The following is a 22,427-nucleotide window of genomic DNA, read 5'->3' on the forward strand; positions in this document are numbered from 1 at the left end:
TCTCCAGGGATTTTTTTCTGGAGCAACCAGAAAGGTAGAAGGCATTAAGTGAGGAGCAGAACACATCCAGAAGAGTCTCTCAGGGACCTGAAGGTTGTGGCTTAAATGATAAGAGTGCCTGTCTAGCAAGCACAAGGCTCTGAGTTCAAACCCCAGTGCTGCCACGAAACAAAACAAAACCCAAAAGAAAGAAGAACCCCTCTATGAAGGAATGTGAGAATCTTGGTTTTAGGGTACATTTTAATTGCAATGCTGTTAGGCATGCATGCAAGAACATAAATAAAATAAGTAGATCTTACATGTTGGTCAGGAATATGAAGAGTGTAGTTTGGAGCTACTGATTGAGGAGTCACTTGTGCCCTAGAGAAGAGTACTAGTGTTGAATATAGGTTTAAAATATAAGAAAGATAAAGACTAGACCGTGAGATACAGAATCAGAGATAAGTGCTATCCAGAGAATGGCCAGAAATCTCAAAGGAAAATCTGAGCCCTATTGCATCATGTCATAGAGGCACAGAAGAGACATTCCCAGCAGTATTGCATGCTCTGATTTGATACATAAAGCTACAGTTCAGCTATGACCATCAACTTGAGCAACACTGGGGCTGCCTTATCTTAAAATTTGCATAGAAGATTAAAAACTTGAGAAAAAAAATGTGCAGGCCTCACCTTACCAAGTGCCAGGATGTATGTATACAAATTTTATAATTAAATCAGTATTGAACATGAAAACTCAGAAAGTTTAGCAGTAAGGGGGACTGAAGCTTGGGGCCCTGTGCTTGCTAGGCAAACATTCTGCCCTTGAGTTGTGCCTCTAGTCCCTTTTTTGCAGTGGTTATTTTTGAGGTAGGTAGACCTGGGCTGCAATCCTCCTACTTGTGCTTTCCTGTGTTGATAGGGATGACATGTATGCCATTGCTACCTATCCCTGTAGCTGGGATAATGAGCAATGCCACCATGCTCAGTCATTGGTTGAGATGGGGGTCTCATGAATTTTTATGCCCAGCCTGATTTCCACCTGGCTTCTGCCTTCCAAGTAGCTAGGGTTATAGCATTGAGCTACTGTACCTGGCAGAGAGTTATCTCCATGTATGCAAATATTTATTCTATGATAAACACATTTCAGAAGTAGGATGGATTATTAATTGGTGCAAGCCCAAATACATATCTATTTACAAGAAAAATAAAAGGATTTCTGAGAAGATTTAAGGCTTGGATATCATAAATAAGGTAATACCATGCAGCAGAAATATAGAAGACCACATATATAACATAAAACAAGGAACATATTTGTTAAGAAACATGGGCAAAAGATGTGAATGAGCATTTTATACAAGAGCAAATTAATGTCAGTAGACTTAGAAAAATGCTTACATTTATTAATTGTCAGGAAAATGAATCAATGAGTATTGATCACTAACAGAAAAAATGTTTTAAAAATCTGTTGCTAGTAGAGATGAGAGAAAGAGGATTGTTCTCCCCCATAGTTATAATTTGTTTTAGTGTTGCTAGTATATAGTACAAACTTTGTATTCAGGGGGCACGGTGGTGTAATGAGAAGTTTGTCCTCCTTAGAATATCATTGTATGGTGTAGCTCTGGATTTGGACAGGAGGTTAGGATGTGCTCTGTAATTCCACACACCAATTCTGTAGTTTCATCTGGATTCATTTTCCTTATTGAGAGGTGGGGATACCATCCTGAGAGGACCGCTGTCTTCCAGGATTGGAATCAGAAGATACATGCCAGGTCTTTGGAAATGATCCAGTGTGATTGAGACAAGGTTAGGACACAGTCCAGGAACAAAGTACTTACATTCTGACATGTGTACACCCTTAAATGTAAGCTGGGATGAAGAACCTTGCACTAAGTACTTGATTTCTTGGCTGCATTCTGCTTTGGGTCTGCTTTGTAGATGTAGAGCAACACTGTCCAATAGATTTTCCTGCATGGAGAAGATATTCTGGGAATTCTGTGACTTTTCAGCACAGTAGACCCTAGTCACATACAGTTGTTAAACTACTGACACATGTATTTCAACCAAAGAACTGACTGATGAAAGTGATTTAATTGTAATAAATACTTTAACTTACAAATTAAACAGCCATACATGGGCAGTACTATATTGAAAGACATAGGAATTCTAGACTATACACTCCAAAGCTACATTTATATTTATGTTAAACATGTTACTATTTTTATTTGCAAAACGAAATATATCATGAACTCTGGCATGCAAACAGATGAACCACTGATTCTGTCTTGTCAGTGTTAGAGTAAAGCATTTATTGTCGTTAGATGTTTTTCCTGAGGTTTCATATATCCTTTTGGTTTTTGTTTGTTTTTCAGAGCCCCGTGAAGATAAACCAGATTAGCCTGGATGACAGTGGAGAGCACATGGGCGTGTGTTCCGAGGATGGCAAGGTATGGTGAGAGATGGTCCTACTGCTCCGGCAGTGATGCCTATCAACATGCCTGATCCCAGGTGATCAGGACTGCACTCTACTTCCTATTCCTTTGCATTGAGAGAACCTTGATTATTCTCTTTGAGTATCGGACTTGCTTCTGATTGCTCATAATTAAAGTAAAATATATTTTGCACAAATGTGCCTTAGGAAAAGTAATTACAAGAATGTCAATAATCTAACTAGTATTAAGCTGATTAACAGCCGTGGCAGGGTGACGTGTCACCTTAATCATTACTGGGGTGCCACTTAGACTTCAGTGACTGGCCTGCAGCTTCTGCAAGACAGTAGTTTAATTCCTCTCTGCCATAAATCCACAAAATTGGATTTTGTGGGCATGATTTCTGTGGGCTGGTGGTTTTCATTTTCACACACAAGTTATGAATGTTACTCTTGAATTATAGAATCTTTTGATAAGCAATCATAGTTTATCAGAAGAATAAAGTGTCTTACAATGGCCACATTAAATAAATGTAAAATCAATATATGTACAGTTTTCTAAACTCCTGGCACCTACTTCCTTGGCTGAAGACATACATCATTTGTGCAGTGTATAACTAACAATTATCAGTGCTTCTTGCTGATGTTGCGCTATGGCATTTAGTGCTTGTGGTGATTGATTTTCCACTTGGAAGAATGTCTTTTTTGTTTTTAAGTCAATGGAAGTCTTTTGTAATGTTAGTTTGCAATGATAAAATTCTAATGCACAGTGTATTTAGGCTACTTTTGTAAAGTAACAGTTTAAGAAGAGGTTGCATTAAGTGTCATTATAGAACCTCACGTATTCCTGTATTCCTTACTGAATAGAAATTTCCTAATCGAACTATGTATTTTTATGTGCTCCAAATTCAGTGGACCATTAGATGAGTAAATTAAGAACAATATAGTCAGTGTTAAAGAGATAACCATTTCTCTCCGTTCATGAAAGCCACAGAGTCCTCTTGACACATAAGAAAGTTTTTCTATATCTCAGTCTAGTGTTGTCCAGAGAGTCTTCGAAAAAGTAACCTGAACACCAGTGCTTTTATAAGAGCACATCAGATTTGACAGGACTTTGTGAAATTCCGAGGTAAGTGTGATAATGAGGTAGGAGCTGGTTTGTGCAGAAATTGAGAAAAATCAATCACACTATTTTTATGTTCCGAGTATTTAATTGCAAAGAAATTTAATCTTCATTTCTTTTTAAATTTGAGGAACTCTTTTCAGAATGATACCAGGTTAATTAGGACAATTTGGCAAAAGAAAATATTTGTTTCTGGAGTTAGAAACTATTTTTTTTTCTCAAGACACCTTAGTAATTTTCAGAGCTTTGAAGAGTTGCTAGTAAAGACCTTAAATGTGACTGTAAATGTGTAAAAAACTCTGAATCTTAATGAGATGGTGACCTTTATGGGCCAACACCTCTGGATTCCTGTTAGAGTAAGATGTAGAGCTGCCATATTTTTATATAGACTTTAACATAGACTTGTGATAGGTTTTGTGGAGTCTAAATAAATCTTGTGTTTTCATACACACCAACAGTCTATTTTGACTATTTCATCCTCTCTTACCCTCACTAGTCCCAACCCCCTCTCACTGGTACTCATCCCCAACAGAGCCGTTTCTCTCTCCTATACCCCCAGCCATTATTGATAACAGCTTTGGTTGAGATTGTATATGCTGCTTTAATACATAGTTGCAGTATATCTCAAAACTATTCTACCCTCTTTCTTTATTCCTCTCCCTTTTCCTTCTCCTAAACAGTCCCTTAGACTCTTGTTCTATGTCTATCAAATCATGTCTAGAGGTATAATACGTATATAGGTTTGGGTCCATGAATTCTCTTTTAGTTCTAGCTTCTACTTATGAACAAAAAATATATGATACCTTGTTTTTGAGGGTCTTTTTGTCTTGCTCAATATGATACCCTCCAGTTCCATCCATTTGCTTGTAAATAACCTGATTTTACTTTTCTTTATGGCTGTGTAATATTCCATAATATATTTTTACTATATCATCTTTATCTATTCAACTATTGTTGGACACAATGGCTGATTCCATATTTTGGCTGTTGTTAATGATAAATATAAGTATACAGGTTTTCTTATGTATTGATTTGTGCTCCTTTGGATATTTGCCCAATAGTAGTGGGGTCATAAGGTGGTCTGTTTTTAGTTTTTGTTAAAAAATGTGACATATTTTGAAAAAAGGACGTTCTCATATATTTTAATAGGACTGAAAATCTTGCAGTGCATGTATTTGTGTAAAGTGGCCCTTTCCATAGATCAGCCATTACTGTGAAAATTGAGGAGCTCATTCAGAAGGATGTGGACACAGTGGTAGTAAAGATAAAGTCAGAAAGGTCACATGTTTTCTGATCTAATATCCAGAGCTTTCTTTTCTTATTCTTGCTTGCCAATGCACCTGTGAAGGACCATTGTGAGTTTTACTTTCTTTAGTATATTAAGACTCATGAGCAAACAATTGTCAATATTTCAGCAACAACCTTTGACATTTACATTCATTTGTAGAGCTGTAATTGTAGCAGTTGATTCAATTATAGTTTATTGAGCTGGTGCTCACTTCTGGTCTCTTTCAGCTTTTCACAGTATGAGTTCTAAATTGGGGGATACACGTATATACACATACGTGTATATGTACAATGTACACATTGTATACATTGTGTGTGTGTCTGTGTATATGTTCAATCTCAACTTAGATATATGTATAAGTAATCTTTCAAGTTCAACTTACTGACATATATTTATAAGTAACCTTTCAGGTTTACTGTCTAGCAGGTTTATGTTTCATTTCTCACATGTACTACCTTTATATCTAAACTAGCCTCTAGTGTAAAATTCTGGTGGAAATGTTTTCAAAGTTTTGGAGATGATGCTCACTTTTTTCTGACCCTTTGGAGACACTTATGGTGAAGCCTACTACTTTAAGAAATCTCAAAAGTCTGTATGTTTTGTCCTTTCTTGCAGTTTAGACAGCAGCATTAATAAATTCTCCTTGTAATTGTGGTAAGTTATAACTAGTTTTGGTCTTTTTTCATTTTGTCTAGAATGCAGTAAGTCCTTGTGCCTTATATACTGAGGTATTGTTTACTTCGGTTACAATTTTTGTTATTATATTACTTCCATTCTATATGTTTTCCTTTCTTCAAAGGAATTCAGTCTGGTGAAGCCAGAGGCAGTGTCGCCCAGAGGGCAGGCACAATCCTGTATTCAGCTGCATGGGCTGGCACCTGCTCTGCTGCCCATCTACCTCCGCAGGCAGATGGGAGGTCTGCCCAGGAGACTATCAACTTTTTTTACCACCACATATTCATTTCCTAACTTAGAGCAGGCTGGGATTTCACATTAATGAAATGTACTGAAGCACCGATGGATTTATAAACCACCTCCATTCTGACGCTGATGAGTTGTGTGTGAGGTTTATTTCCCTGTAGTCAAGGAGAATGTTACTCAAGCACAGTAATAGAAGTTGACTTCCTTTTTTTCTGGTTGGGTTTCGTGGTTGTTTGTTTTGAGACTGTATCTTGCTATTTAGCCCAGTCTGGCCTTAAATTCTTGATCTTGCTACTTCAATCTCCAGAGTGCTGGACTGAAGGCCTGAGCCCAGCTTTGAGCTGAGTTCCAGGCTCACTTTGCTCCTTCTGCAGGTACTCTTTTGGGTTTTTTTTAGGACTCTTGTTTGCTCCTTTCATAATATTTACCACTGATTAGTTCCCAGGAGGGAGGAATCCAGTGTCTGCACACTGAGAGTAGTTGTGGTGCCATTCTCTTTTCTGTTTAGTCTTCTGCGATTGCATCTTACTGTTTTCATCACTGTATTATTGTAGCTTTCATATAGATGCACTTTTTTTTTTTTTTTTTTTTTGGCCAGTCCTGGGGGCTTGGGACTTGAGCACTGTCCCTGGCTTCTTTTTGCTCAAGGCTACCACTCTTATCTCTTGAGCCACAGGGCCACTTCCAGCCTTTTCTGATTATGTGGTGCTGAGGAATTGAATCCAGGGCTTCATGAATGCAAAACAAGCGCTCTGTCACTAAGCCACACCCCCAGTCCAAGACTCACCACTTTTAAAGGGACTTTTATCATAATTTGACTTTCTCCACTTGACTCGCCGTCCTTGTGCTCATCACTTTTTCTAAGAATTACCTTTACTGTATGGAGGCAGAAGGCAGGATAGCCATCTAAATGAGTAAATTGCTTCATTTAGTTTCAAATTCTGTCTTGAAGCTTCAACCTCAGTAGTTTGGCACAGTTAAGGCTTGTCTTTGTTGTTCTGTTCTGCTCTTTTAATCCTTCATATAAAATATCTTTCTTACTTGCAAATTTTAGGCTCTTATATAAAGATCTCACATAGAAAAACAGACTTTACTGTTCCTGTCTAGTGATTGCAATTTTTAGGACCTTAGGCAAGTGGTTTATTTTCTGCAGAATCATCTGTTAAACAAGCATGGTGGTATTTGCTCTCGTTCTTCACAAAGCCATTGTGAGGGCCCGATGAGGACCTTAAGATGAGGACCAAGGTCAGCAATTGAATATTGTCACTGGGGGCATCCCAAACTGAAATCATTTAGTTTGCCTAGGATGGGGTCTAGCCCTTAGTGTCTGGGGATTTTAATCATGAATATAATCAGAGTTGGAGCCTGTTGAAGCATTTAGAGTTGTAAATTAGTAGTAGTCTAAGATTTCACCCAAGACCTGTTGTGGCATTGTGGATACAGAGAAAGACAGGTTGTGTTAGCCTAGCTGCACTTTTTAATTCAGCAGGAGATCACACTGGGGTCTCTATTGCTTCTAATACTATTAGCTCTAAGTCTTTGAGAACCTCTGAAGTTCTTGTGGCCTGCTGGTAAGAGTAAAAGTTACTTAAAACCACTTTGTAAAATGGTTTGTTCTCTGCTCATATGAAAATCTTTATAAACTCTGACTGTACATTGCTGTCAGTAGTTCACCCTGTCATGAATGTGTATAAGTAAGTATGCCAAGGGATTGTAGAGTGTTTATAACAGTGCTATTCATAACAGCCCCAATCTGGAAACGCCTAGATGGTCATTAGTGGAAGGAACACATGAATTGTGCTGGAGTGATTCAGCCACTCTGGAAAGCGGTATGAGATTCCTCAGAAGACTAAATATAGAGTTCCCCTACAACCCAGCAGCCCCACTCTTGTCCATCTACCCAAAAGATTACAAACAAGAACACACTAAAGCCACCAGCACAACAATGTTCATCCCAGCACAATTTATCATTGCTAAGATATGGAACCAACCCAGATGCCCTTCAGTAGACAAATGGATCAGGAAAATGTGGTACTTGTACACAATGGAATTTTATGCCTCTATCAGAAAGAATGACATTGCCCCATTCGTAAGGAAATAGAGGGACTTGGAAAAAAATTATACTAAGTGAAGTGAGTCATACCTAAAGAAACATGGACTCTATGGTTTCCCTCATAGGGAATAATTAGTACAGGTTTAAGCTAGTCACAGCAGAGGATCACAAGAGCCCAATAGCTATGCCCTTATGAACACATAAGATGATGCTAAGTGAAATGAGCTCCATGTTATGGAAATGAGTGTTATTGCGCTGTTGTAATTACTTTCAACATGTCATGTGAAACCATAGCTTTTTTGTTGTTGTTGATGATCCTCTTGTATCCCCTTCCTGTGGTTGTCCCTGTGCTATCACTGTAACTCATCTGAGTACCCTGGATACTGCATATACTGGTATCAGAACTAGGGAAGGGAAAGGGAATATCAAAATCGAGAGACAAAGGATAAAAAATCAAACGACTCCAAAAGCAATACTTACAAAACCATTTGGTGTAAACCAACTGAATAATTCATGGGGGTAGGGGTAAGACGGGAGGGGTAGAGGGAGGGAGGATGTAACAAATTGTACAAGAAATGTACCCACTGCCTTATGTATGAAACTGTAACCCCTTTGTACATCACTTCTACAATAAATAAGTAATTATTTTAAAAAAAAATACTATATAGCAATGATAAAGAATTCACTACTGCTATGTGCAACAATATTCAAGAATATGTTCAGTAGAAGAACCAGTGAAATAATATGTGATTCTATTTACATAAAATTCAAACATTAGCATGATTTATTTATATGTGGTGATATATTACATAATAGTGATTAAGATGTAGAAAACACCAAGGGCTTCCTTGAACTTACTGTATATACTGGACTGGCTTTGAATTCACATTCTTCCTAACTCAGCATCCCAGGTGCTGGGATTGCAGGTGTATGCTACTGCACCCAGTTTGGATTTGGTTTGGCTGGTGATTGAAAGGTTAGATCTGTGTTATGAACAAAGCTATATGGAAAATATGGATATGAATAAAATAGCCTGAAATAGCTTTAAGGTAGGAATTGGTAAGCAAGAACTTCCATCGTTCACTGATACACTCTTAGTATTTTCTACATAAGATTGCAAGTGAAATTCATTTCGTCTCATGCCATATTGATCTAGGTGCCTGATTTATATATGTATGATTCAAGAAAGAAGCTCCATTCTCCTTAAAGGGTGAAAAAAAATGATTCCTTTAGAAATAGCCTATGGGATGGTCATAAAAAGAATATTAATAAGCTTTTCATACCTGTGTCATTTTTTTTTACCTCTTTTTTTTGTAATTTATTTATTAATTAAACAAATTTTTTGACAAGGTGTTATGCAAAAAGGGTACAGTTACATAGTAGGGCAGTGTGTACATTTCTTGTGATATCTTACACCCTGTTTTTCTTTCCCTTCCCTATGTCAGGTAGACATATATACAATACACAATGTACCAAGAACATATACAGTAGCCATGTGGCCCACGCCAAAGAAAATTCGCCTAGGGCTTTAAATGTAATGTCGACATTAGTCAATATGTCGACAATAGTCTTATATGAACGTACATACATAGCTTTGGAGCTATTGTATTCCACTGAGAGGTCAATTTTTGACCTTTATATGTTGAGTAGTTGTTTGGTTTTAGTTACATAATGTTGGGTCGCTGACCCAATCCTGTGGGAAATACCATTTGACAAGAAGTTTTTGGTTTCACAGACCTGGTCTCTACTGTCTCTCCGTCACCCCATCTTAACAGTCATATATCAGGGAGATCATGCCCCTTTGTTTTCTGTGTTCTAGGCTTGTCTCGCTCAACATTATTTGTTCAAGTTCTGACCATTTCCCTGCGAATACCAATATTTCACCATTCCTAATCGCTATGTAGTATTCCATTGTGTATAGGTACCATATTTTTTGGATCCATTCATCTGTGGAGGGGTATCTGGGTTGTTTCCATATTTTGGCTATTGTGAATTGTGCAGCTATAAACATGGAAGTGCAAATGTCTTTTTGATATCGTGGGACCTGCTGTTCAGGATAGATGCCTCGGAGTGGTATGGCTGGGTCATAGGGTAGGTCTATATTGAGCTTTTTGAGAAACCTCCATACTGTTCTCCAAAGTGGTTGTACTAATTTGCACTCCCACCAACAATGGAGAAGGGTTCCTCTTTCCCCGCACCCCCTCCAGCATTTGTTGTTGCCTGAGTTCAGAGTATAGGTCATTCTAACTGGAGTGAGGTGGTATCTCAGGGTTGTTTTTATTTGCATTTCCTTTACTAGCACGGATGTTGAGCATTTCCTCATGTGTTTCTTTGCCATTTTTATATCTTCTCTTGTGAAGTCTCTCTTTAGCTCCTTTGCCCATTTCCTAATTGGTTTACTGTGCTTGGAAGTGCTTAGTTTTTTTAGTTCTCTGTAGATGACAGATATTAGGCCTTTGTCTGTTGCTGTGCTGGTAAAGATCCTTTCCCATATGGTTGGCTGTCTTTCTGTTTTGGTGGCTATGTCCTTAGCTGTGCAGAAACTTTTTAATTTGTAGTAGTCCCATTTGTCCAGGCTCTCCCCTATTTGTTGTGCCCCTGGGACTCTATTCAGGAAGTTCCTTCCTGTGCCTATAAGTTCTAGTGTCTTTCCTACTCTGTCCTTCAGTAGTTTCAAGGATTCAGGTCTGATATTGAGGTCCTTGATCCATTTTGAGTTGATCTTGGTGCATGGTGATAGGCTTGGGTCTACTTTGAGTTTTCTGCATATGGTTGCCCAGTTCTCCCAGCACCAGTAGTTGAAGAGGCTATGTTTATTCCAATGTATGTCTTTAGCTCCTTTGTCGAATATCAGTTGTTTGTAAGAGTGCGGTTTTATTTCTGGATCTTCAATTCTAATCCATTGGTCTTCCGGTCTGTTTTTATATCAATACCAGGCTGTTTTTGTTATGATGGCTCTATAGTAGAGCTTGAAGTCTGGTATTGTGATACTTCCTGCACTGCTTTTTTTTGCCTAGAATTGCTTTGACTATTCTAGGTTTTTTGCTGTTCCATATGAATTTATGGATTGGTTTCTCTATTTCAGTGAAGAATGTGACTGGGATTTTGATAGGGATTGCATTGAATTTGTATAACAATTTGGGCAATATAGCCATTTTCACTATATTGATTCTGCCTACCCATGAGCATGGGAGGTCTTTCCATCTCCTTGTGTCTTCTTTGATTTCCCTTATTAGATTTTTATACTTCTCATTAAATAGGTCCGTCACATCCTTGGTTAGGTTGATCCCTAGGTACTTTATTCTTTTTTTGGCTACTGTAAATGGAATTTGTTTCCATAATTTCCTTTTCTGCTTATACATTGCTGGTGTACAGAAAAGCTGCTGACTTTTGTGGATTGATTTTGTATCCTGCTACTTTGCCAAAATGGTTTATTAGGTATAGGAGTTTGGGGACTGAGTTTTTTGGGTCCTTCAGATATAAGATCATGTTGTCTGCGAATAGGGATAGCTCGATTTCTTCCTTGCCGAAGTGGATTCCTTTGATATCCTCCTCTTGCCTTATTGCTATGGCTAGGGATTCCAGCACTATGTTGAAAAGAAGTGGGGAGAGTGGGCATCCTTGTCTTTTCCTGAGTTTAGGGAAATGATTTTAGTTTCTCTCCATTTAATACGATGTTACCAGTTGGTCTGTTGCATATGGCATTTATTGTTTTGAGGAATGTTCCATCTATTCCTGTTCTCTCCAGAGCTTTTAATAAGTATGGATGTTGTCTTTTGTCAAAGGCTTTTTGGGCATCGACTGAGATAACTGTGATTCTTGATTTTAGTTCTGCTTATGTGGTAAATTACATTGATTGATTTACGGATGATGAACCATCCTTGCGACTGAGGGATGAAGCCTACTTGGTCATGATGTATAATTTTCTTGATCAGTTTCTGGATCCTCTTAGCCAATATTTTATTGAGGAGCTTTGCGTCTGTGTTCATTAGTGATATTGGTCTGTAGTTCTCTTTTTTTGTTGGGTCTTTGCCTGGTTTGGGAATGAGTATGATATTAGCTTCATAGAATGAGTTTGGGATTTCTCCCTCTGTTTCTGTCTTGCGGAAGAGTTTGAGGAGTATTGGTATTAGCTCCTCACTAAAGGTTTTATAGAATTCGTTGGTGAATCCATCTGGTTCTGGGCTTTTCTTTGTTGGGAGGTTCTTGATTACCCCCTGTATTTTGCTGTAAGTTATTGGTTTATTTAGTTGATTTATTTCTTCTTGGTTCAGTTTGGGCAGTTTGTACTTCTCTAAGAATTGATCCATTTCTGTAAAATTATTGTTTTTTAGTGAGTAGAAGTTCTGGAAATAGTTCCTTATGATTGTTTGAATATCGTGTGTACTTGTAATTTTTCCGGTGGAGTCCCTGATTTTACGTATATGAGTCTCTTCTTTTTTTTGTAAGTCTTGCGAGGGGTCTGTCAATTTTGTTTATTTTCTCAAAGAACCAGCTTTTAGTCTTATTTATTTGTTGAATGGTCTTTCTATTTTTAATCAGATTTATCTCTTCTTTAATCTTTGTGATCTCTCCCTCCTAGTCATTTTAGATTCGATCATTTCTTGTTTCTCCAGTTGTTCTAGTTTCATTGTGAGGTTATTCACCTGCTCTGTTTCCATTATTTTAATGTGAGTGCTGAGGCCAATGATCTTGCCCCTCAGTACTGCCTTAGCTGTGTCCCATAGGTTTCTTTGTGATGTATTTTCATTGTCATTGTGGCTTATGAATTCATTAATTTCATCTTTAATTTGGTTTGTGGCCCAAGTGTTGGATAACAGCGTGGTGTTTAGCCTCCAAGAGTGTGTATAGTGTCTGTGGTAACCTTTGTTTTTGAGGGTTACCTTTATTCCACTGTGGTCAGATATAATACATGGGATGACATCAATACTTTTGTATTTGCTGAGGTTCTTTGTGTGGGCTATGACATGGTCTATTTTGGAGTATGATCCATGGGCTGCTGAGAAGAAGGTGTATTGGGTCTCTGTAGGGTGAAAGATTCTGTATAGATCTGTCAGATCCATTTGGAATATGGTGTTACTTAGGTCCTCAGCTTCCTTGCTAATCCTCTGGGTGTTGGATCTGTCTCTTGGAGAGAGTGGGGTATTAAAGTCACCCACTATGATTGTGTTTGGGTCTATCTTGTTCTGTAGTTCTGTGAGAATTTGCTTGACATATGTAGGGCCTCTTTTGTTCGGTGAGTATACATTTATCAATATGCTGTCTTGATTCTGGATTTTTCCTTGTATTAAAATGTAGTGTCCTTCTTTCTCTCTCTTTTTTTTTTTTTGGCCAGTCCTGGGCCTTGGACTCAGGGCCTGAGCACTGTCCCTGGCTTCTTCCCGCTCAAGGCTAGCACTCTGCCACTTGAGCCACAGTGCCGCTTCTGGCCGTTTTCTGTATATGTGGTGCTGGGGAATTGAACCTACGGCCTCGTGTATCCGAGGCAGGCACTCTTGCCACTAGGCTATATCCCCAGCCCCCCTTCTTTGTCTTTTTGAGTTGATTTTAATGAGAAGTTCAGCTTGTCTGAGATCAGGATGGCTACTCCTGCCATTTTGGTAGATGTGTTTGCTTGCAAGATCTTGCTCTATCCTTTGATTTGGAGCCTGTTTTTATCCCTTGCTGTAAGGTGGGTCTCTTGTAAACAACAGATGGCAACTTTTTTTTTTTTTTGGCCAGTCCTGGGCTTGGACTCAGCACTGAGCACTGTCCCTGGCTTCTTTTTGCTCAAGACTAGCACTCTGCCGCTTGATCCACAGCACCACCTCTGGCCATTTTCCGTATATGTGGTGTTGGGGAATTGAACCCAGGGCCTCATGTATACGAGGCAAGCACTCTTGCCACTAGGCCATATCCCCAGCCCAGATGGCAACTTTTTGTTTGCGATCCACTCTGCCAGTCTGCTCCTCTTTTTCGGAGAGTTTATACCATTTATATTCAAAGAGATCAAGGATAACAGGATTTTTTCTCCTTCCATTTTCTTGTTAGGCTGTTTTTCTTCTTTTTTTTCTTGTCTTTAGTGAGCTGTTCTTTCTGTTGGGCTCTGGCTATTGTAGTTTCTTTCTGTTTCTGTCTGTGTGTCCTGTACAATTTCTTTTGGGTGGGGTTCCCCTCTTAGAATTCTCTGTAGGCTGGTTTTTTATTCACATACTCATTTAGATCCTCTTTGCTATGGAAAGATCTGGTTTTCCCCTCGAATATGAACTCCAGCTTCGCTGGATATTTTATTCTAGGTTGGCAGTTGTTGCCTGTAGGACTTGGATGGTGTTCTTTCATTCTTTTCGCGCGTGGTAGGTTTGTGTGGAGAGGTCTGCTGTTATTCGGATCCTCTTCCCATTGTAATAAATTTCTTTCTTCGCTTTGGCTGCATTCAGAATTTGCTCTTTATTCTTGAGATCTGAAGTCTTGATTATTATGTGCCTGGGCATGGCTTTTCTAGGGTCGGGTCTGCCAGGTGTCCTATAGGCTTCGGTTACCTGGATGAGGTCCCTTGTGAGATTGGGTAAGTTTTCTGCAATCACTTTATTGAAAATATGTTGAAGCTCTCTGCTCTGGTATTCGGCTCCTTCTTCTATTCCAATTATGTGCAGATTATATTTCTTGTCTTTGTCCACTCGCTCCTGGATTAGTCTGCCCTGGAGCTTTACCGTTTCTTGGAGTGTGGTAATTTTCTGGTTCTTATCGGTTGCATCATGGTCCGAGAGAGATTCTGGCTTCCATATGGTCAATTCTTTGTGCTGTGGATTCAAGTGCGGAGTTTATGGATGTCAAAGACCTATTTATGGTTGCCAGATCAGCTCTGATCGTGGAAATTTCTTCCTTTAAAGAGTTGTATTTTAAATCTATTTTTTCATGCATTTCACTTCTCTGGATGTTAAGGTCTTCTTTAACTGAGGTTTGCACTGTATCCATTTTTTTTTTCTCAAATTTTTATTATCAAACTGACGTACAAAGAGGTTACAGTAACATACGTTGGGCATTGGATACATTTCTTGTACTGTTTGTTGCCTTGTCCCTCATGCCCCCCTCCCTCCCCCCTTTCCCTCCTCCCCCCTGCTGTTCAGTTCACTTACACCAAACAGTTTTGCAAGTATTGCTTTTGTAGTTATTTCTCTTTTTTTTACCCTGTGTCTCTCGAATTTGGTATTCCCTTTGAATTTCCTACTTCCAATACCAGTAAACACGGTTTCCAATATACTCAGATAAGATTACAGAGATAGTGTAGGTGCAAACATAGGAAGGTGATACAAAACATTATCTATAATAGAAACTACACATACACATAGGACGTTGAAAGTGGTTACAACTGTGATATATCACTTGTTTCCATAACATGGAGTTCATTTCAATTAGCATCATCTTATGTGTTTCTAAGGGTATAGCTATTGGGCCTTGTGATGCTCTGCTATGGCTTGCCTAAACCTGTACTAATTATTCCCAATAAGGGAGGCCGTAGAGTCCATGTTTCTTTGGGTCTGGCTCACTTCACTTAGTATAACTTTTTCCAAGTCCTTCCATTTCCTTACAAATGGAACAATGTCATTCTTTCTGATAGAGGCATAAAATTCCATTGTGTAAATGTACCACATTTTCCTGATCCATTCATCTATGGAGGGGCATCTGGGTTGGTTCCAGCTTCTCGCTATGACAAATTGTGCTGCGATGAACATTGTTGTGCTGGTGGCATTACTGTGATTTTGTTTGTGGGCTTTTGGATAGATACCCAACAGTGGGGCTGCTGGGTCATAGGGGAGTTCTATATTGAGCCTTCTGAGGAATCTCCATACTGCTTGCCAGAGTGGCTGAACCAGTTTACATTCCCACCAACAATGAAGTAGGGTTCCCTTTTGGCCATATCCCCTCCAACAATTGTTATTATTAGTTTTCTTGATATATGACATTCTTGCTGGGGTGAGATGGAATCTCAATGTTGTTTTGATTTGCATTTCCTTTATGGCCAGTGATGTAGAGCATTTTTTCATATGTCTATTGGCCATTCTCATTTCCTCATCAGAGAAGTTTCTTTGTAAGTCTTTAGCCCACTCGATGAGGGGGCTATTGGTTCTTTGCAGTTTTGTTTTGGAAGAAGGTAATTTTTTTAGTTCCTCATATATTTTAGAGATGAGGCCTTTGTCTGTTGAATGTCCGGTAAAGATCTTCTCCCAGTCTGTGGGCTTTCTGTTTATCTTGAGAGCTATGTTCTTTGCCGTGCAGAAGCTCTGGAGTTTGATGCAGTCCCATTTGTCCATCCTTTCTTTGATTTGTAGCCTTTCTGGGTCTTTGTTAAGGAAGTTCTGTCCTGTGCCAAGGAGCCCAAGTGTTTCTCCTACTCCTTCCTTTAGTGTCTTCAGGGTGCCTGTTTTGATTTCAAGGTCTTTAATCCATTTGGAATTGATTTTGGTGCAGGGTGATATATAAGGATCTAGTTTTAGTTTGTTGCATGTGTTGAGCCAGTTTTGCCAGCACCACTTGTTAAAGAGGCTATCTTTCTTCCATACTATTGTTTTAGCTCCTTTATCAAAGATTAAGTAGGCATAGTTCTGTGGGTTTAATTCTGGGTCTTCAATTCTGTTCCATTGGTCTTCAGGCCTGTTCCGGTGCCAATACCAAGCTGTTTTTATTACTATAGCTTTATAATACAGCTTGAAGTTGGGTATTGTAATTCCTCCAGCACTGTTCTTTCTGCTTAGGAGTGTTTTTGCTATTCTAGGTCTTTTATTGTTCCATATGAATTTCTGGATTGCTTCCTCTATTTCATTAAAGAATGGTGTTGGGATATTAATGGGTATTGCATTGAATTTGTAGATAGCCTTTGGCAATATTGCCATTTTGATTACATTAATCCTCCCAATCCAGGAGCATGGGAGGTTTTTCCATTTTCTTAGTTCTGACTTAATTTCATTTTTCAAGCTTTTAAAGTTCTCTTCAAAGAGGTCTTTCACGTCTTTGGTTAAGGTTATTCCTAGGTATTTTATGTTTTTGGGGGCTATTGCAAAAGGAGTTGCTTTCCTGATTTCAGCCTCGGTCTTCGGGTTGTTAGCATAGAGAAAGGCCGTTGATTTTTGAAGGTTTATTTTATATCCTGCAACTTTGCCAAAGTTTTGTATCAGCTCTAGTAGCTTGGGGGTAGAGTCTATGGGATTCTTTAGGTATAGGATCATGTCATCTGTGAAGAGAGAAAGTTTAACTTCATCTTTTCCTATTTGGATCCCCTTTATATTCTCTTCTTGCCTAATTGCTCTGGCTAGGAATTCTAGTACTATGTTGAAGAGCAGGGGAGAGAGTGGACATCCCTGCCTTGTTCCTGATTTTAAAGGGAATGGCTTTAGTTTTTCACCATTTAGAGTTATGGTTGCTGTTGGTTTGTCATAAACTGCCTTGATTATATTCAGGAATGTTCCCTGGAATCCCAGTTTTTCCAGGGCTTTTAGCATAAATGGGTGCTGGATTTTATCGAACGCTTTTTCCGCATCCAGCGATAAAACCATGTGGTTCTTTACCTTGCTCCGGTTGATGTGGTGGATTACATTAATTGACTTGCGTATATTAAACCAGCTTTGCATCCCTGGGATGAATCTAGTTTGATCGTGGTGTATGATTTTTTTGATGACCTGTTGAAGTCGATTGGCCAGAATTTTGTTGAGAATTTTTGCATCTATGTTCATCAGGGAGATTGGTCTGTAGTCCTCTTTCCGTGATGAATCTCTGCCTGGTTTTGGGATGATGGTTATACTGGCTTCATAAAATGAGTCTGGCAGTGAACATTCTCTTTCAATTTCATTGAAGAGTTTGAGAAATATTGGAGTGAGTTCTGTTTTGAAGGCCTTGTAGAATTCTGCGGTGAATCCATCTGGACCTGGGCTTTTCTTGGATGGGAGATCATTTATTGCTGTTTCTATTTCAATACTGGATATGGGTCTGTTTAGAAGGTTTAAGTCTTCATAGTTGAGTTTGGGGGTATCAATTTTTTCTAGGAAATCATCCATTTCTTCCAAGTTCTCGAATTTGTTGGCATAAAGGTTTGCAAAATAGTCCCTTATTATTTTCTGAATTTCAGTTATTTCTGTGGTGATGCTACCTGTTTCATCTCTTATCTTGTTTATTTGAGTGTGCTGCCTTCGTTCTTTGGTCAGGTTTGCCAGGGGTCTGTCTATCTTGTTGATTTTTTCAAAGAACCAACTCTTTGTTTTGTTGATTCTTTCGATGGTTTTTTTCGTCTCTAATTGATTTAATTCTGATTTGATTTTAATTATTTGCTTCCGTCTATTGACTTGGGGTTTGGCTTGCTGTTCTCTCTCCAGAAAATTAAGGTGCTTCCTTAAATTACTGAGTTGCTGTTTCTCCAGTTTGTTGATGTATGTACTCAGAGATATAAATTTTCCTCTGAGTACTGCCTTTGCTGTGTCCCAAAGGAGCTGGTACTTTGTGCCCTCAACTTGGTTGAAGTCCATAAACCTTTGAATTTCTGTTTTAATTTCTTCAATGATCCACTGATGGTTCAGCAGTGTGTTCTTTAGTCTCCATGAATTGTGGGATTTTCTGTGGTGGCTGAATGAGTTGAGCTCTAATTTTATTCCATTGTGGTCTGAAAGAATGCAGGGAATGATTTTGATACTTCTGAATTTGTACAGATTTTCTTTGTGCCCTAAGATGTGATCTATTTTGGAGAATGTTCCGTGTGCTGCCGAAAACAATGTGTATTCTGTCCTTGCTGGGTGGAATATTATGTAGATGTCGATTGCACTGTATCCATTTTTGCTTCCATTTCTTTCTTGGCTTCCTGGATGTCCTTCAAGACTTCCACTCTACACTCCTGGAATTGTTTTCTGATTTCGTTTCTGAGGCTTTCCATCATTTCTGCTATCATAGCCTCAGTTGGTTTTTTTTTCTCCATCTCCTCTTCAGTCGTACTGCTTTTTGGAGCTGGCGAGTTGGCTTGCCCTTTGATGAAATTTGTTATATTTCTTTGTGATTTGCGCTTCAGGAGATCTGTGGGTGGCTTCCCTGGTTTGGCTTTGTGCTGGTTCCCGCTGGTCCGTCAGTGGGAGACTTGTTTGTGTCCTGGCTCTGGGTTTGAGTTTGGCTGTTGAACCTTACTGCCCAATGGGTAAGCGTAACCAGCTCGGTTGTTGCCGAGGTGGTCACCCTCACTGCACTTGGGGGTGGGTAGGTTCTATGTCTTTTTCTACGGGATAGTGTCCTGCCGCTGTGTTGTGCTGGCCCTAGCGTGCCCCTGGTGGGTGTTTGCTGGTCTCTGATTCAGCGTGGCATGGAGGCTTTTCTCTTCTTTGGTTCTTTTTTCCACTCGGTATCTTGGTCAGAGGAGCTCACCTCTCAGGCGGTTCGCCCACCTGTGTGGATTGCTCCGGGTCCGGTGTTGTTGAGGGTTGGCCCACCCACTTGTGCGAAATGCACCAATCTGAGTGGGCGCTGCCGCTGGTGGGCTCTGCCCTCCTGTGCAGGTGCGCCTATCAGAGTGGGCGCTGCCGCTGAGGGCCCTGCCCACCTGTGCGAAGTGTGCCTACCACAGCGGGCGCTGCCACTGGGGGGCTCTGCCCACCTGTTCGGGGTATGCCTACTAGAGAGGGCCCCGGGTTGTTGGGGTGTGCTTGTGCCCTCCCACGAGTTTGCTGTGGGCGGTGGTATGTGTGGGCCCCAGTAGGATCAAGTGTCCAGGCGCGGGTTGGTGCCCACAGACTCTGCGCCTCCGCTGCGAGGGCAGCATGTGATCGGGCCCAGGTGTCCCTGCTGGGCTGCTATTGCCCACCAGTGAGCCTGTGACTTTTGTTCAAAAAGTCCGTGAGGACCAGGCGCCTCAGGTGGGGCTTCCAATGCCTGCCCGTACCCGGGCCCCTGTTGGGGAGGGGCGGCAGGGCAGTGTGGCCTGTTCAGGCTACTCTGCTGCCTTGGCGCTGCTCCGCCCCTGCTAGCTCCTTTGTCCTCCCAGACTCTGAAGGGACCTTTTGCCGCCTGATTTGGGGGTTCTTTGTTCCCTCGGGGTGAGGAGGGGAGGGAGGGAGGGAGCTCTAGCTTCTTTGTAGGGTTTGGGTCTCTGAAAGCTGGTCTCCCGTTGGGGGAGGGGGTAATGGGGAACTTACTGGTCCTGGATTGTATGTGTGTCCTACGCTGCTGTTGGCCTTTCGTGGGTGGGGTGCTGGGGTGTGCCGATGGGTCGTTTGGTGGTGGCAGCCCTGGCTCTCCCCTTCTGCACCGCCCGGTTCCCCCGCTGCTCACATCCCATCCCGGCCGTGCGGTCCCGTACTTCCAGTCCGCCACTGTCTGTCTCAGTTGGTCCGCGCTCCCCTGGGTTCCGTGGAGTCCTGCTGTCTGGACTCTGCGCTCCTGGCGTGACTTTTCGGCAGTCTGTTTGTTGGTGCTGGGTCCCCTTTCCCAGCCTGGCCCTGTTCGGGCCAGGGTCAGCGGGTGGGGGAAGGGTACCCCAGAGATTTTCCGGCTCCGTGCAGGCTATAGGCTCTTCTTTTATTAATTTTTTTTCTGCGTTTCTCTGTTGCTTCTGGCTGCTGGGTTTGCTGGGTTCTTGATGGGGTGTTGAGTGTTGGAGTTCCCAGCTCGCTATTCAGTTGGAGCGAGTTGGGGTGCCTCCCTACTGTGGCGGCGCCATCTTCCTTCTACCTGTCATTTTTAAAGGTTGGTATCCATACTGAAAAAAAACAGATTTGTAGAGTAGAGGGAACTCTCGATCCATGGAATTCTACACATTCTTAATTGCAACAGCCTGCTCTCTGTGATAGGATTGAGTTCATTGGATATGTAGTAGTTACAGGGGCTCGGAATTATTAAGTGACCTACCTGCCTTTCCTACTTTCTAAAATTATTGATAGCATATTCTGCTGACTCAGCACCATGGTCTGTTTACAGGTACAGGTTTTCGGACTATATTCTGGAGAAGAATTTCATGAGACCTTTGACTGTCCCATTAAAGTAAGTATTAGCAACCTTTGATTTTCCTAAGAATTTCTCAGCCAGGCAATTGAGATTATGGTAATTCTGTTAGTACTGGTCCACTCAACACTGTGTGGGCACCAGGAAGCGTGTGATGGGACTGTGCTCTCAGGCTCTGCTTGGAGACATATAGTGGGTGAAGTCTCTTTCCTGTCTCTCTCTCTCTCTCTCCACACACATGCACACGCATACACACACAAACACACACACGCACACACACACCAGAATCTGTAATTAAAGACTGGAAAAGGCAAAAAATGCCTTTAAGGAGCTTAAAACTAAAAAGAGTCTCTTTTTCACTGTTCATTTTCTGTGATGGCTCCATTCAGAGTGATGTTTGAGCTTTGATTTGTGAGTAGGGTCACACTGAGAAGCAGACTTTCCCCATGGAAGAACAGAAGAGCAGAAGCTGGAAGTTCAAGCTGTGTTCAGAAAGTAGCAAACTGTCTAGTTCAGATGCAGTAGAGGAAAATGGGAGCTGGTTCTGTATCAGCCCAAGGGGTTTGGATTCCATCTGATGGACAAGGAGAAATTGGCAGGTGTTTTAAGAACAAGAGTGACATAAATTGAGCTAAGCTTAAGAAAGTAATTACCGTGACTATAGTCAGTATAGATTGCAAGTCTGATGATAAGAGGCAGGAGACTAGTTTTAGGTAACAGTCATGCCTAAATTATTAGACTTCTTAAAGGATGTGAACCTTGTTGTTAGTTTTCACTTATTTATTCAAGCATGTGTTTACCATAGGTAAAGGAGAGATAAGATCTGACATGTATATTAGAAGGCTGAATGGAGGATGGTTTAAATATGAGAGGGATGGGACAGGAGAGACCATCTAGTACCTCCAGACATGATGGTACAGGAGCTCGATAAAAAGAATGATAGTGCATATTCTAAATAGAATAGAGTGAGCCGAGAGAGCCTTTCCTGTGTAGACTTGGTGTGATCACAGGTGAAGTTGCTGATGGTGAGTCAGGTTCTTGCTCTGGCAATGGTGTGAAGGAATGCCATCCAGTGGAATATGGGACAGTTCATACTATGGCATTGCATGTGTGATCTTGAATTTTAGGTAACTAGTACATCCAGTAGAGATCTGTGGAGGTTTTAGGCCCTCAAGATGAAGAGTCTCCCTTAAAGATACAGTAGATAACCACAGCTGAGTAAGATAGGGCATTTTAAGGGCATATCCAGTTTTTAAGTATAGAATGACAAAAAGAAGTTCCAGAGCACTCTGCAGACTCAGAAAGAGGAAATAAAAAAATGGTGAGGAAGAATGAGGAGGACCAGAAGACAAAAAGACCAATAGAGAGGTTTCCAGTAGAAGCAGCAGCAATGCAAAGACAGCTTGGAGGGTAAATGGCAGGAAGACAGTTCAGGGGTATGCTATCTGATAATTATCAGTTATGCACCCCCTTACTGAGGACATGGTAGAGTACATTGCTGGTCAGGGAGGTGAAACACCCATTGAATGTTCTTCCTTCAAAAAGTCTTCATAATGAGACAGAAAGATGCCTGGCAGGTGGCAAGGAGAGGCAAGATGCAGGAATAATTTCTGCACATTGTTTGATTGACTGGTAAGAATGGGGCGGGGGGCAGTAAAGAAGAGGGGATACTTCCAGAAGGGAGGATGGTAAC

At 40.7% G+C, this 22,427-nt stretch overlaps 1 protein-coding gene across 1 annotated transcript in view; it reads left to right on the forward strand.

Moving 5' to 3' along the window:
• The window catches only part of Vps41 (VPS41 subunit of HOPS complex), a 153,276-nt gene that overhangs the window by 57,731 nt on the left and 73,118 nt on the right, over positions 1-22,427 (forward strand). Inside the window, exons 5-6 of the mRNA XM_048339444.1 lie at positions 2,349-2,423; positions 20,711-20,773. Of these exons, the coding sequence (XP_048195401.1) occupies positions 2,349-2,423; positions 20,711-20,773 (138 nt within the window). The remainder of the gene's footprint in view (positions 1-2,348; positions 2,424-20,710; positions 20,774-22,427) is intronic.

This window comes from Perognathus longimembris, chromosome 2 (assembly GCF_023159225.1).
Source record: "Perognathus longimembris pacificus isolate PPM17 chromosome 2, ASM2315922v1, whole genome shotgun sequence".
Lineage (NCBI taxonomy): Eukaryota > Metazoa > Chordata > Mammalia > Rodentia > Heteromyidae > Perognathus > Perognathus longimembris.